Source organism: Globicephala melas, chromosome 1 (assembly GCF_963455315.2).
Source record: "Globicephala melas chromosome 1, mGloMel1.2, whole genome shotgun sequence".
NCBI lineage: Eukaryota > Metazoa > Chordata > Mammalia > Artiodactyla > Delphinidae > Globicephala > Globicephala melas.
In genome coordinates this window covers 5,408,842-5,424,594 of record NC_083314.1, presented here as the reverse complement: position 1 = coordinate 5,424,594, position 15,753 = coordinate 5,408,842, and the positions used below count along the sequence as shown (strand labels likewise).

Sequence of the window (15,753 nt, the reverse complement as noted above, 5' to 3'; positions counted from 1 at the left end):
TGATTAAAATCAAGATGTCTCCTTCCGCTTTAATGTAAACTGGGTGGAGGGGAAATTTTGAAGTCCAAAGACTCACTCATTACCAAAGTGACAGTGTCTTACAACCTCTTCAACTGTTTTGCTCCTGAGTTTCTGCTCTATACCTCCTAGCTTGAGTATTAATTTCTGCAGGTACTGAGAGGAGCTCTTTATTTTCCCACCGTGACAAGTTCTGAGGACAGTGACATGAATGTCTTTTATGTTTGCCAATCAGCGGTCTTTTCTCCAGGGCTAGAAACAGGGCTTCAATCTCTGGCCAACTGAATGGATGTTGAATGTTCCAAGCCAAAGGAACAGTATATGCAAAGCTTTGGCAACAAAACAATATTTGGGAAATACCAAGGTTAATGGATTCTACTCAAGGTGTGGGAGAATTTTATGAGCTGAGGCTGGATAGGAGGCAAAGGAAAGATTATCCAGGTTACTTCAGGGCATGTTCACATTTGGATTAATTTTATGATTGATGAAAAGTCATAAGGAATTTTAAGGAAAGGAATGATATAATTTTATTTGGGTTCTTGAAAGTTTTTTTTTTTCAGGAAGCCATGTAGGGTGAGAAAGAGTGGGGATTAGATAAGGTTATGGCTGAAGAGATGCACAGCAGAGGGTAGATTTGAGATATATTTCGTTGGCAGAAAACACAGATAATGTCACTAAATGGTGGATGTCAAAAAGAGCAAAAAGTCAAGGGACTCGCGTGCTTGCTCTCCATTGCTTCATAAGCAAGCAGGTAAATGGAAATGACTTTGTCAGGTGCTACTGGCAGGAGAGAGAACACTTTGGGAAGAACATGGCAACTTTTGACTTGAACACATTGTGATTGGGCTGCCCATGGACCATAAGAATTGGATATATCCACTACAGAGTTGAATATCTAACCAGGAGACACACCTGTGAGATCATCACCCTATAAATAATGATATCACATTGGGAAAGAATGTAGAATGAAAACAGAAGAGAGATCAAGACTGAGCCCTGAAGCATTCCAGCATTTAGGTGTCAGACAAAGAGGAATAGATGGCAAAGTAGATAGGAAAAAGGAGAACCCAGAGAATTTAGGGGAAAAACTTAGAAATGAATGTTTCATAGATGTGGGGAGAAGAAAATGTGTAAAGGTAAAGCAAGTATAATAGATCAACTAATGGTGAATCCTGTGGAGTCAGCCTGGATGGGTTCTAATTCCAGTTCTACAGTTTGCTAGGCATGTATCTTAGGGCAACAACCAAGCCTATTTGAAGCTTTGTTCACACTTCCTAATCTGGAAAATGGATTAGTAATTACAAATGTTCTAATATTTCAAAGGATTTTGGACTAAATTATTCATATAAAGTTCTTGCCATAATGCCTGCCATACAATAAAATCAAGGAAATTGTCATCTAATTACATTATTATGATGGTTAGAGTGGTGAATATTTCTAATTCAGTAGATATGTCCCGTTAGAAGACTGTAAAAATGTGGTGGATTTGGCTACATAGAGGGCAACAAAAACTGCAACAGAGATGGTTTTGGATGGAGTAGACAGGGAAAAACCTACATAGAACCTGCTGAAAAAATGATTAATAAGAAACTTATCACAGCATGTGGACATAATTCTTTCAAAAGATTTGCTTGTGGCAGAGAAGAGGAGGTTCAGGATATATTGCTAGGGAAATTACGCACTGAATAAAGAATTGTTTTAATGGGAAAGATGAGAGTGTGTTGAACGCTGAAGAGGATATGCTAGAGAGGGGAGCAGGCAGAGACTGAACACAGGAAGTTCCCTGTGAAGGAGAAGGGAAAGGAGCCCGCGCTGCTGAGAAAATCCTGGGCTTTGGTGGCAACAGCTCTACTTCCAACTTCCTATCAGGAGGAAGGAAGGAAAATGGATGTGTAAATCTAATGCTGAAAAGAAGCAGTCGCTGATGGTTTCTATTTTCCTTTGAGGTAGGAGACAGAGTCATGTGAGATTAAGTGGTGCACAGGGGAAGGAGGAGAAAGAACACTAGGCAGAGTAGAAAAGATTAAAAATAGAGATTTCAGACAGACACACAGAGTGAATTTATAACGGAAAAGAGACAGGCTTGTTCAACAGTGTTCTGGGCACAAATTTCACTTTTCAGGCTGTCAACAAACACCTAATATGTCCTAGAAGTAGGCTAAGAGAAAAATGGTGAAAGATACAAACAGGGGACCTGCCTTTCAAGAGCTTTCATTCCACTATGAAAAAACAACAAATAATTAAGGTAAATAATGAACAAGAAGGTAAAATATTTCTAGTATATTTTCCAAGTAATTGTATTCGAAGAACAAAAGAATCCAAGCGCTTAGAAAATAGGAGGGGACTGAAGGCTCTAGTTCCTACAGGAAGACATCTATGCAAAGAAAAGTTGGAAACCATTCATTCAGCATAGAGATAAGGGTCTGTGCAACAGCCGAGGCAGCAAAGAAATTGACCTATTTTAAAAATTCTGTATTGACTCCAACTCCAGGGGCAGATAGATGACATTGGAAGTGTAGGCAAGGAATGGATTGTAAAGTGTTTGGAGCTTACTCTAAGTAAAAGGGGAGGCTCTTAACACGATCATGGCATTCTTAAAGTCACTGTCTTTATGTGAAGACAGCAGTTGGAAAATAGCCTACAACCGATGTTATTGTTAATGCAGCATTTTTCACAATATGATAAAATAGGAATTGTATATACGCACAACATATATAAACAGACACATACCAATAAAAGTATTGCTATGTGGAAATTTGGAGTAGAATTTTCGGAAAGGAATCTCAATTGTTCTCATCAAGCGTGACCTTCTCAACTAAGCTACAAAACTCAATATTAACACGAAACGAAAACTATTTTTTGAGTTATTTTTTGTAACATTACTTTTAAAAATAGTTAACTTACATCTAACTTTATGACTATGTGTTAAGACTTGACTTTCAGATGGTATGAATTTTCATTTTGGTGAAATTCTAATTTTCAAATTCCAGTTTTGAATTTTATAAATTAATTAACAAGATAGGAAGACTCCAAATAAGAAAAATGCAATTTTTCATAATTTGTAGCAATGTCACAAATTTCATACATTTTATAAATTTGGGGGTATAATTTTACACATTTCTAAATTGAGTCAGAATAATTATAAATATATTAATAGTAAGATCATTTACAGGTACAACAAGAATAGATACTTGTATATCCTATACATAATCATGACACCTAGAATATGCCTATCTCTATGGCCTTGAACATGTTCCTCATTTTGTTTCATGTTTCAATTTGATCATGTTTCAGTTTGATTTCCACACTTGTAAAATTAAGGGATTTTTAATGTTCCTGTAACTCAAATACATGAGAAATGTCTCCCTTATGTGTTCTGGTTTCCCAATTATATTTTTAAAAATACCATTTTTCATTTGTGTGCAATTTAAAAATTGTAGCATTCGTTTTCTTTAACATGAGAGAATCATTTTACATTTTGAGACAGAAAAGTAACATTAAATTTTATAAATGTCAGTGATAAAATCATATTCAGTTCAAACAAGCTGACTTAACAAATAAATTATCAGGACACATACGTTGCTGTTCAATACCTTAATATTTCTCAAAGAGCCCCATATGAATGGAGAGGGTGTATAAAACCTAATATGTAATGTTTTTCAAGGAAGAGCATTTATGTGCTGCCCCTCTGTATATGCATGCAGTACCCAGCACCTCATTTTTACATGACACATATAATATTTATTTGGCAATGATTAGTTGTATATTCTCACTAAATTATTTGTCTCTTTCTATAGAAAGAGAATGCAGTATTCCACAAATGGAAAACAATTTAGATGCTAATCCCAAGAAAGACAGATATAGATGTGGAGATGTGTTGAAATTCTCCTGCATACAAGGACTTATTATGGTTGGAGCAGTTTCAATTCAGTGCTACCACTTTGGATGGTCCCCTAATCTTCCAACATGTAAAGGTAAATATTTATCTTACAGCTGCTGAACAAGAGTTAAAACCTTAGACATCAACCATTTCTTTCCTCTTAATTTTCTGTCTGCTTCCAGTGCATCTATAATCTAATGCATTAAGCCAGAGGTGTACCCACCATGGACGAGTGTTGGGTTGTAGATAAAACAGTTTTCCTTATTTAAGAAATTAATCTCCAGTTGCTTCTTGAAGTGTGTGGTGGAAGTATCCACAGATATGTATAAGGAACCTGACACTGGCAGGATTTCTTGTTAGGTTTCCTTTTGCCTACAATTCCACCATTAATATTGGACATTTTATATAATGTGGGACTTACCTTAAGTGTCATCAAGTGTGTCTAAACAATGTTCAAGTAGCTTATAGTCAATTCAATCATATGTATGGCTGGAATGAAACTTAAAACTTGATCAAGGGGCTTCCCTGGTGGCGCAGTGGTTGAGGGTCCGCCTGCCGATGCAGGGGACGCGGGTTCGTGCCCCAGTCCGGGAAGATCCCGCATGCCGCGGAGCAGCTGGGCCCGTGAGCCATGGCCGCTGAGCCTGCGCGTCCGGAGTCTGTGCTCCGCAACGGGAGAGGCCGCGACGGTGAGAGGCCCGCGTACCGGAAAAAAAAAAAATAAAACTTGATCAAATGCTTGTTTCAAAGGATAATATTTTTTCCAAAAGTTTTGATACAATGTTTCCATGGAATAAGAATATTGTTATAATTTTACACACCCATATTTATGAATTGGTTTGCATACCTATTTAGGGTATCTGGATTATTGAACATGTTTTCTGGGCTTACATAGACTTCCAGTATGTTAGCTCAGGATGAGCAATAGAACTAGGAAACAGAGTCTGGTGTAAACACCATTGTTTTTTCATTGTTTAAGAATGCTAAAATAAATTATGTAATAAATAATAAACTAACAAAAAAATCTCTGCATTAGCTGGATTTTTAAGCTGTAAAATAGACCACGTGACCATTATTTACACAGCATGTCTACTGTAGGGCAAGTAAAATCGTGTGCTCCACCTCCTCAACTGCTCAGTGGGGAAGTTAAAGACACACAGAGAGAAGAATATAGACACAGTGAGGTGGTGGAATATGTCTGCAATCCTGGATTTCTGATGAAGGGCTCTCATAAAATTCAGTGTATTGATGGACAATGGACAGCTTTGCCCGTGTGTATTGGTAAAGTATTAAAAATAGTAATATTTAAAGGTAAGTCAACACTTTTATTTGTATTCTTATACAAACTTAAATGATAAAGACGAACATATTTTTGTGAAATTTTCCAGAGGAGAAGAGTACCTGTGGAGATATACCGGAACTTGATCGCGGCTATGTCAACCATTCTGCCCCTCTCTATCACCATGGAGACTTGGTAGAGTTCAGTTGTAGAGAAGCATTTACAATGATTGGACCCAGATCAGTCACATGTATTAGTGGAAAGTGGACCCAACCTCCTCAGTGCATTGGTGAGAATGCACTTCTCAAATTGACATTTAACATTTGCAGCCATATTGTTGAAATTTAGAGTTATCCTTGAAAATGTCAGCTTAAATTATGATTCCCAACATTTGTTGTTTATAATTCAATATATGTCTGAAGAGGAAAAGTATAAACTAGAAGAGAATTTTATGAATCTTTCTGTCCTGATATTAACATTGTTTATCTTTACAAGTGTGAAGCTAAATCTTACTGATATTCACATGTTTAAAATATGAGTACTAGTTACCAGGAAAATACAACTGTCTCTGCAGAAATACCAGTTTTGTTTTTATATGATACTCTTTCTTTTAGGACCTTTAAAACAAGGAAATATAGCTAAGAAAATACCCATTTCATGCATTCCTTTAGGAATCTTGCCTCTCGCAAAACTTCTAACAATGATGATTTCTCAGTCAGTTTCAAATGCAGCAAAAAGAAGTTAATGTGCTGGAGGGAAGGTGGGCTCAGGCCCTCCCAGTCAGTAGGTAACTCAGTCACAGGAGGCCCTTGGGCTGGGGCCAGGAACCTGCCCTGACTGATGCATTTCACTGTAAGTGAATCATCCTGACCTTTGGATGACCAAGTCTTTGATGACTGATGACTATCTTCCTTCACTTTTCCCTTAGATGACTTCTTTCCTGGAGTTTTCCTGGGTCCTGCATTCAAAGAGAGCCCTGGATGCCCGGTCTTATTTATTCATCAGATTTCTAGTCATTAATTATTCCAAGAAGAAAGTAGAGCTTAGGCTCAGTCTCCATGAGAGCAGGGATTCATACCTGTTTTGTTCACTGATATATTGCCAATACCAAAAGACTGGCTGACAGATGGGAGATATTCAATAGGAGCTTATTAAGTTAATCAGTAAATTTCATTGTTTATTACTCCCTACATTTTTACTAAACACAGTCCGGTCCAAGGTATTGCCAGTTCTTCACCAAAGCTCATCTTTATCCTCTTCCATCTCCACAAATGGCCTCGCCTCATTAACTTTTCATTCTACCTTACACCAAAACATGTGCTTCAATTATTACTCCCCTGATCTCAGAGCTTTCCTTGCAAAGGTTAATCCTCTACCTGTATTCAGTTTAACATAATCCCTCTCAGCTATAATAGACCTTATTCCAATTTTCTCCTCTCAGTGTTTATTTTGTAACTCTGTCTAGTCTAGCTTTTCATTCTTCTTACTATATTTATTTTCTCCTAATAAATAAGTTTGCTTTCCTTTCAGAAACCAGTCAATCATAGGATGATGACAGCAGCCACCACTGCTCCTTTTGAGTATACATCTTCCTTCGGTTACCATTCCCTGAAGAATACTATCGGCTTTGTCTCCCTCAACACTCTGAACAAATCCTAAAAATAGGGCTGATTCTCAAGCCTCTAGTGTGTTTTGAATTCATCTCCTTATTTCATGTTATTTTTTCAGGGTTGCATTTTCAAATCATTACTTTTCGATAGCCAACTACTTGACTTTTATTTATTCTGTTATCCTCACTTGACTCTTATCACTAACAAATCATAACAAATACTACCAAAGACCTATACTGATATTTTGTCATATTCAAAAAGAACTTCCACCTGCATTGATTTTTGAAATAGGTTGCTATATAAAAAGCTTTTTTAGTCCATATTTAACTTTTTTTCTGGAGCCAGAAAAAAAATTGTTATTATGGCATTATATTGGATCATAGAATGACCTGGTGTATAATATAGCTTCTCAAAGACTCTACGTGTATATACAGAAAACAAGTTTTAACTTTAAGTACCCACTTTCTTATTCCAAGTATTTGTTATTTTTTGTGATCATTCAAAAGATCTTAAAAATTAAGATTCTATTAAAAAACCCTTAAATGTACTTTTCTTATTATGTTTCATTACTTTTCTTGAAAAAATATATATAAACTAGCAACTTGATATTCTATATCCACACATAATTGTTTTTATTTTAGTGTTTTAAGATTGTGAATTAAAAGCAATGCAGAGATGCTTGAGATCTAAAAACAAATGAATATGAACATTTGCACATGTTTCAAGTTTGGGACCAGATTATTCATGCAATGACTATTCACTATGTAGATCATGCAAAAATGTTCCAATCCAAAATGCAGAATGTCTTTAGGATGGATATTTTCTCTGAAATTTCAAAAACTGGATGCAGGACTCAGGTTCATATATAATAGTCCATTTCATGCAATTTGATCAGTAATAACTTTGTTGGTGGAACTTGTAGGCATAAATTGTAAGTTCATTATATTACTGACTTCATAGCTATTTATTGTATTTGTTATTTGGTTCTTAGAATTAGTCTTTTCAAGGGAATATTTTCATTTTATAGCGACAGAGGAACTTAAGAAGTGTAAATGGTCAAAAGTATTTGCATCTGAGGGAAATCCATCGAATAAGATTGAATTTGACCATAACACCAACATAAGTTACAGATGTCGAGGAAAATCAGAATACAAACACTCAATCTGTATAAATGGAAGATGGGATCCTGAAGCAACCTGCAAAGAAGGTAAACTCTTCTTTATAATGTTTTCAAAACTGTATTCTATTTCTTTCTAACTTGTAAAAGTAGTATCTTTGTGTCTTTCAAGGAAATTTAGTTATTTATCATTACAAATAATTTTCAATCTGAAAGGTAATTTAGAAACAAACCAAAACACTGTTTCTAAATATTAATTGTATCGTGTGCATTAGTCAGCTATATGACACAACACCCAGAGCCTTGGTGGCTTTAAATTAACATCTGGGCCATTAGCATGGGAAAACCATTGCTTTTGATTTCTTACATTACACATAAATGTGTTTATGTCTATGCTGAACTATTATGTATTTATTCATGTATCTATTTATGTATCAATCTATGTATCTATCTATTTATATATATTTATGTATCTATCAAGTCATCTATTTATCTGTTTGTGTATCTATAGCTATCTTAAAAAGTCTTGAATCATATTGACACCACCAATTCCAATTGAATAGGCTCATTTCAGTTTTTTACTTTCACATCTGTTATCTCTCTTCTCTAACTGTAGGACACCTTGACTCACTATCCTCAATATTTTTACCAATTTCTACAAGCCTATAATATACAGAAAGTAACTTCAAACCAATATAAAAACAAATCTACTATCTAGTGTTCAACATCTTGTAGTTCTTTCTTATATGAAGTTCTCTATGTAAAAATCATACCACACTAAAGCTGTTAAAGGAGAATAAATTATATAGAAAAACATAAATATTGGGAATTAAACAACAAACTTCTAAACAACTGCCATGGCAATATACAATGTGTACTGTATATTATACATGATACATTTATGATTGCTTAGTCCTTGTGAATTAACTCTTTTATAATTATAAAATATTTATTTATAGTTTTTGTAACACACTTTGTCTGCAAGTCTATATTAGCTTATTTAAATATAGTTAATTTATTTAAAACAATTTATTACTTTATATGATAAAGGAATGCCCAACAAATTTCAAGTAATCAATGTCCTCAAAGCAAATATAAAATTAAAAGAGAACTTGCTACACAACTGCATCTTTAAGGAAACAAATAATATTTAGAGGCAGTGAAGTACATGTGTTCTTCTACATTTTCTTCTAGAAGCTTTATAGTTTTAGTATGTATATTTAAGTATATTATCCATCTTATATTAACATTTAAGTATTGCATAAAATAGAAGTTGATTTTTTTATATATGGATAGCCAATTGTTTTAGCAATATGTGTGGAAAAGACTTTGAAATGAAAATCAATTGACTATGGAAGTGTTGATTTATTTCTGGACTTGCTATTCAGTACATTTATCTATTTGTCTGTCTTTATTCCTGCCAAATTGCCTTTGTAACTAGCTTTTTAGTAGACTTGAAGTCTGTGAAGACTGATATGTAGTCTCCAAGTATGTTCCTCCTACTCAAAATTGTTTTAGTTATTCTGGTCTTTACATTAACATAGAAATTTCAGGGAAAGCTTATTAATTGTTATAAAATATTTTTTTGTATATGGAAAGGGATGGCTTTATAATGAGAAATAAATTAGGGAGAATTGACGTCTTTACCATATTGAATATTCACATCATAAACATGGTATGTCTCTTTATTTATTTATGCTTCTATTTTTCCAGTAATGTCTTAAGTGTAAAACACTTATAGTTCTAAAAAATTTTGAATTTACATGTGAAGTCATCTGATATGTAGTTTTCTTTTTTGGAAGTTTCCCTTGATGAAGAATTCAATTTCAATAGGAAGTGTGCTATTCACATTTTCGATATTGTCTTTTGTCAAGGTGTGAAAGTTGTATTTTTCAAGAAATGTCTCCATTTTACCCAATTTATGAAATTGATTGATGTAAAATTCTTTCTAATAGTCACTTAACATTCTATTTTTCTTTTAACTCTACAGTATATTTGGTGATATCGCTTCTTTCGTTCTTGGTATTGATAGTTGTTTCTCTCCTTTATTTTGATCTTCTCCCAAGAGTTTTGTTTTTCAATATTATTATTTTCAAATAACCAATTTTAACACTCTTAATTTTCTCCATTTCCTCTCTTCTCTAATTTTTAGCTCTGTTAATTTTCTCTGTTTTCTCTTTTCTATTCATCTTTCTCAATTTTCTCTCTTTTGTGGACTTAATTCTCCTTCCTTATACTTTCTTGATTTTAATTTTACTCTCTCATTTCTTAAGATAGAAAATTAAAACATTGATTTAAGCCATCCTACTTTCTAAATGTACACCTGTAAAACTACCTTTTTCCCTTCTAAGTGCTGCTTTAGCTGTGTCTCAAAAAATTATAAATACATCCAATTTACTTTCATTTAGTTCTATGTGGAATATTTTCTAATATTCCTAATGACTTCTTCTTTGACATGGCAATTGTTTAGAAGTTTGTTGTTTAATTCCCAAATATTTATGTTTTTCTAAATAATTTATTCTCCATTTAAGAGCTTTATTGTGGTATAATTTTTATATAGAGAGCTGAATATATTTAATGTATACAGTTTGATGAGTATCATGGGCGTTTGCATAGAAAATTTATTCTTATTGATTTCTAATCTAATTCAATTGTCACAGAACACACTGTGTAATTTTTCAGTATTTTGAAATTTGTTGTTTCTTTATTGCACAGCATATTGCCTATCATTGTGGTATTTCCTTTTTCATATAAAGCATATGTATAATCTAGTTGCTAGATCAGGTTAAAGTGGTTCCTAGTGTTCTAAAAATTTATCTATGTCTTAAAATTTTTTTTTCTAGTTGTTCTATCAGTCAGAGTAAGAAGGCTATCAGTATTGTTAACTAGGATTATGGATTTGTCTATTTCTTCTTTAGCTCTGTCCATCTTTGCTTCATTTATTTGATATATTTTTAGATACATTATACATTTATGATTGCTTAGTCCTTGTGAATTAACTTTTTTATAATTATAAACTGTTTCTTTATAGCTCTTGAATACACCTTGCCTGGAAATCTATATTAGCTTATTTAAATATAGTTAATTAATTTAAAACAATTTATTACTTTCATACAATAAAGGAATTCCCAACAAATTTCAAGTAATCAATGTCCTCAAGTTATTCTCTCTAAAGTAAAAGCAAATATAAAATTAAAAGAGAGCTAGCTACACATCTTATTCACACATGTCAAAAATCCCTAAACTAAAAAACCCCATTTTTGGTGGTTTACTAACAGAAAATACGTTAAATTAAGTAAAATGAAAAGGAAAACAGTATACTTTGAAATCTATGGGATACAGCAAAAACAAAGATATTTGTAGTTTAAAGCATGCATTACAAAACAAGGAACAAACTTAAAGTAATAGGAAGTACAATCTAGAATCTAGAAAAGAACATACACCCAAAGAACATAGAAGGAAAGAATAATTAAAATTAAAATATCAATTATTATAATAAACTAAAAAATCATAAATTGCTGATTTACAGAATATTAATTCAGTTTATAGGGAAATGTAGTGGATAGACCAACTTCTGCAAGACTTATTAAGTACAGATTAATATTATTAGGACAAAAGTGGTTAAACATCAGACACAAAAGAAAATAAATTCTTGAAAATACGTTGAAAAAAATGTCAAGATAGTTAAAACAGAAATAAGAAAAATATTTTGGATGAAATATAAAATACTTCTGTTGATGTAGAGCAAAATAGAAAATCTGATGATATTAGTTAGCATGAATGAAGTGTATTCAGTCAAATATTTCCCTGAATTTAATACAAAATATTGAACAATTGAAAAGATTTACAAGACTTTCCAGTATATACTTGCATATGGCTTCTAATGAAATAAAAATGCAGTATGGCAGGAGAAAACAAAATCAAGAAGTCACAGAGAGGTCCAAAATCTTCCAGGTATAGTCATGCAGAGTCTTCCCTCAGTTAAGCAGGACAGGCTTTGTCTTCAAATTATGAACTGCCAATATATATCTGAGGTATCTCAATTTTATGGGACTCAGACACAGTTTACAGAGGGGTCTTTTATACCCTGCTGGTCACGTAACTAAAGCCAGGTTGTCTAATCCATTAAACCAGGTGTATTTCATCAATCTGTATATCTCTTAACAGCACAGGAAAGCTAGTAAATTGTACCTCCAGAAGAGTTCTGAACTGTAAACAGTATACTATAAATCCCAGTGAACATATCTAATTCTTACCTTGGCCAAGACTCTGCATCAAATTAATCGATCATTACCTAAGTGTAATTTTTCCTCTGGCTAATCTGCTTCCACTGGGAGAAAATCTTGTGGGGATTTTAAGCTGATTCCAATACATCTGATCACCAATATGTGTAAAAAAAATACCCTGATGTCAGTTTTTACTTAGTGCCTGTAATTGAGTGAGCAATTCACTTAGAACATTCTAAAGGTTAGAAGTAATTAAAATCGATTTTATGTAAATTATGCAAGATTGACCACAGAAATAACAGAAGGAAGAACCTGCAAGGAAGACCATGACACTGTAAACCAAGTGTGATATATTAAAGTGCTTAACAAGCTTAAGAGTATAATTGAGTCTAATATTGTTTAATCATTTATGATATATTATTAGAGCTTTCTATTTATTGAAAATTATTCCTTTAATATTTTTAACTTATGGTTTTTAATCAAGAAATCTAATTTTAATATTTTCAGAAGCACAAATACAATCATGCCCACCCCCACCTCAGATTCCCAATTCTCGAAATATGACAACTACAGTGACATATCAGGATGGAGAAAAAATATCTATTCTCTGTCAAGAAAATTATCTAATTGAAGATGAAGAAGAACTTGTGTGCAAGGATGGGAGATGGCAGTCAATCCCACGCTGTATTGGTCAGTAGTGCATAACGTGCTTTATAAGATTCTTTTAAATAAGAATAATACTCCTCTAAGCTTTGTATGGATCAGCAAGGTCAAGATCTCTCTATTCCACTTTATCTTGAAACGGTAAATCACAATTAAGTATATAAATTAATGAACATTCTTTCACTTCTAGTGAGAAGTAAATACAGACAAAATCTTTGGCCTACTATGTAAATACAAGATAAAATTTATGTTTATGCACATTTTATTTCTAATGATCAAAAGGACAAGAATGAAGGGGCAGTTGGGCTGCCCAGCCTGGGAGTCACAGACTTGGAAGATAATTCCCCCAGCATGTCTGACTTAGAAGTCCAGTGTAGCTTGTGTACAGGAAAGCCAGAGGGCTGTAGGAAACAGAGATTCTGTTCTTAAAAGGCACACAAAAATTCTCACTTGCTCCATGTCCCAGTGCAGAGGCAGCAATTAGAAAGAAGTCTGGGTTAGACTGACTTGCTGATCTTTGTGAACCTCCCAGAGAGGCAGGAGGCAACTGGGGACATGGATACTGGTGCCAGCCATTATAAGAGACAAGTGCCACTTTGGAGTTCTCCCTATAGCTTATTAGCACCAGAAGCTTACCAACCCACGACAGCACCAACCCCAGGCCCCACCAGGCCCCACAGCTCCTACAATGGGACCTGGCCCTGTTCCTGGGTGGGACAGCACCAGCGCAGGTACCCTTGGGCCCTGCAGCCAGCTGCCCCAGGACTTGGTCCTGCCCACCAGAGGCTGACAGCCTCTGCATGAGGCAGAGTCTGGTAGCCAACCAGGTGGGGGGCCAGCCCCACCTACCAGTGCACCCACAGTAATTGGCCTTGCTACAACAGATGGGCACCCTTATAGCATAAAGATCTGGTGTATAGATCCTACAGAGGGGAGCATGCTGCTGGGTCCCATAGACTTTTCCTACATAAGGTCACTCCTCCAAGATCAGGAACATGCCTCACACATATTAATAAACACAGAGAATTAGGCAAAATGAGGAGACAGAGAAATACATTCCAAATGAAGGAGCAAGACAAAATCTCAGAAAAAACTCTAAACAAAGTGAAGATAAGCAGTATGCCCAATAGAGTTCAAGGTAATGACCATAACAATGCTCAGTGAACTCTGGAGAAGAATGTATGAAAACAGGGAGAATTTTAAGAAAAAGGTAGAAAATATAAGGAAGAACTAAACAGAACTGAAGAATACAGCAGCTGAAATGAAAAATTACACCAGAGGAAGTCAACAGCAGATTAGAGGATTCAGAAGAATGGATCAGTGATCTGCAAGACAGGGTAGTGGAAACCACCCAATAGCACAGGAAAGAGAAAAAAAGAATTAAAAAAAAAATGAGGATAGCCTAAGGGACATCTGCAACAACATCAACTATAGTAACATTCCCATTATAGGGATCCCAAATAAAGAGAGACAGAGAGAAACAGAGAACGTATTTGAAGAAATAATAGCTGAAACATTCTAACAAGAAATATACAGATTTCCAGGTCTGGAAATCAGAAAGTCCCAAACATTTACCCAAAGAGGGCCACACCAAGACACATTATCATTTAAATGGCAAAAATTAAAAATAAAGAGAGAATCTTAAAAGTAGTAGGAAAAAGCCATTAGGTACATACAAGAGGACTCCTCTAAGACTATTAGCAGATTTTTCTGCAGAAACTTTGCGTGCCACAAGGGAGTGGCACAACATATACAAAGTGATGAAAGGAAAAAACTTACAACCAAGATGACTGTATCCAGCAAGGCTATCAAAGGATGGATCAACAGCTTTACAGATAAGCAGATGATAAAAGAGTTCAGCAGCAATAAAATGACTTTACAAGAAATGCTAAAGGGACTTTCTAAGAGGAAAATTAAAGACCACAACTAGAAATAAGAAAATTACAAAAGAAAAAAATCTTAATGGTAAAAGCAAACATACAGTAAAGGTAGTAGGTGCTAGTAGGAAGGTTAAAAGACAAAAATAGTAAAATCCTCTGTATATACAATAAGTAGTTAATATAGAAACACAAAACAAAAGGATGTAAAATATGAGGTGGGGAATAGAAATGCAGGGTTGTTAGAATGTGTTTGAACTTAAGAGACTATCAACTTATAACCCATATGAATATATGTTGTTATATATGAATCTAATAGTAACAACAAAACAAAAAATCTATAATAGATCCACACACACAAAAGAAAGTAATCCAAACATAACACTAAATATAGTCAGTAACTCACAAAGGAAGAGAGAACAAAAGGAACAAAAATGAATTACAAACACAACCAAAAAACAATTAACGAAATGGCAAAAGGTACTTACCTATCTATAATTACTTTAAATATAAATGAACCAAAATGCTCCAATCAAAAGACATAGAGTGGCTGAATTGATTTAAAAAAAAAAAAAACAAAAAAGATGCATATATATGCTGCCTATAATCACTCACTTCAGATCTAAAGAAACACTCAGACTGAAAGTGAGGGAATGGAAAAAAGCATTTCATGAAAATAGAAATAAACACAAATCTGGGGTAGCAAAATTTATATCAGACAAAATAAACTTTAAAACAGAGACTGAAACAAGAGACAAAGAAGACATTATATAGTGAGAAAGGGACCAATCCAACAAGATTATGCAACAATTTAAAATATATATGCACCCAAACTAGAAGCACCTAAGTACATAAAGAAAATACTAACAAACACATACAGAGAAATAGACAGTAACAAAACAATAGTAGAGGACTTTAACTTCCCACTTACATTAAAGGACAGGTCATCCAGACAGAAAATCAAGTTTAAATCCAGTGAAGAAACATTGGACTTAAACTATAAGTCAGATGGACTTACTAAACATATATAGAACATTCCATCCAAAATCATCAGATACACATTCTTTTCAAGTGCACATAGAA

At 34.1% G+C, this 15,753-nt stretch overlaps 1 protein-coding gene across 2 annotated transcripts in view; it reads left to right on the top strand.

Annotated features, from left to right (window-relative positions):
- CFH (complement factor H) overlaps window positions 1–15,753 on the top strand; it is a 125,209-nt gene that overhangs the window by 91,174 nt on the left and 18,282 nt on the right. The window contains exons 15-19 of one of the 2 annotated variants that reach the window (XM_030884113.3): window positions 3,816–3,992; window positions 4,997–5,179; window positions 5,287–5,466; window positions 7,815–7,994; window positions 12,638–12,820. In XM_030884113.3, coding sequence (XP_030739973.1) covers window positions 3,816–3,992; window positions 4,997–5,179; window positions 5,287–5,466; window positions 7,815–7,994; window positions 12,638–12,820 — 903 coding nt within the window. The remainder of the gene's footprint in view (window positions 1–3,815; window positions 3,993–4,996; window positions 5,180–5,286; window positions 5,467–7,814; window positions 7,995–12,637; window positions 12,821–15,753) is intronic. The other variant, XM_060294655.2, reaches the window with a different exon arrangement.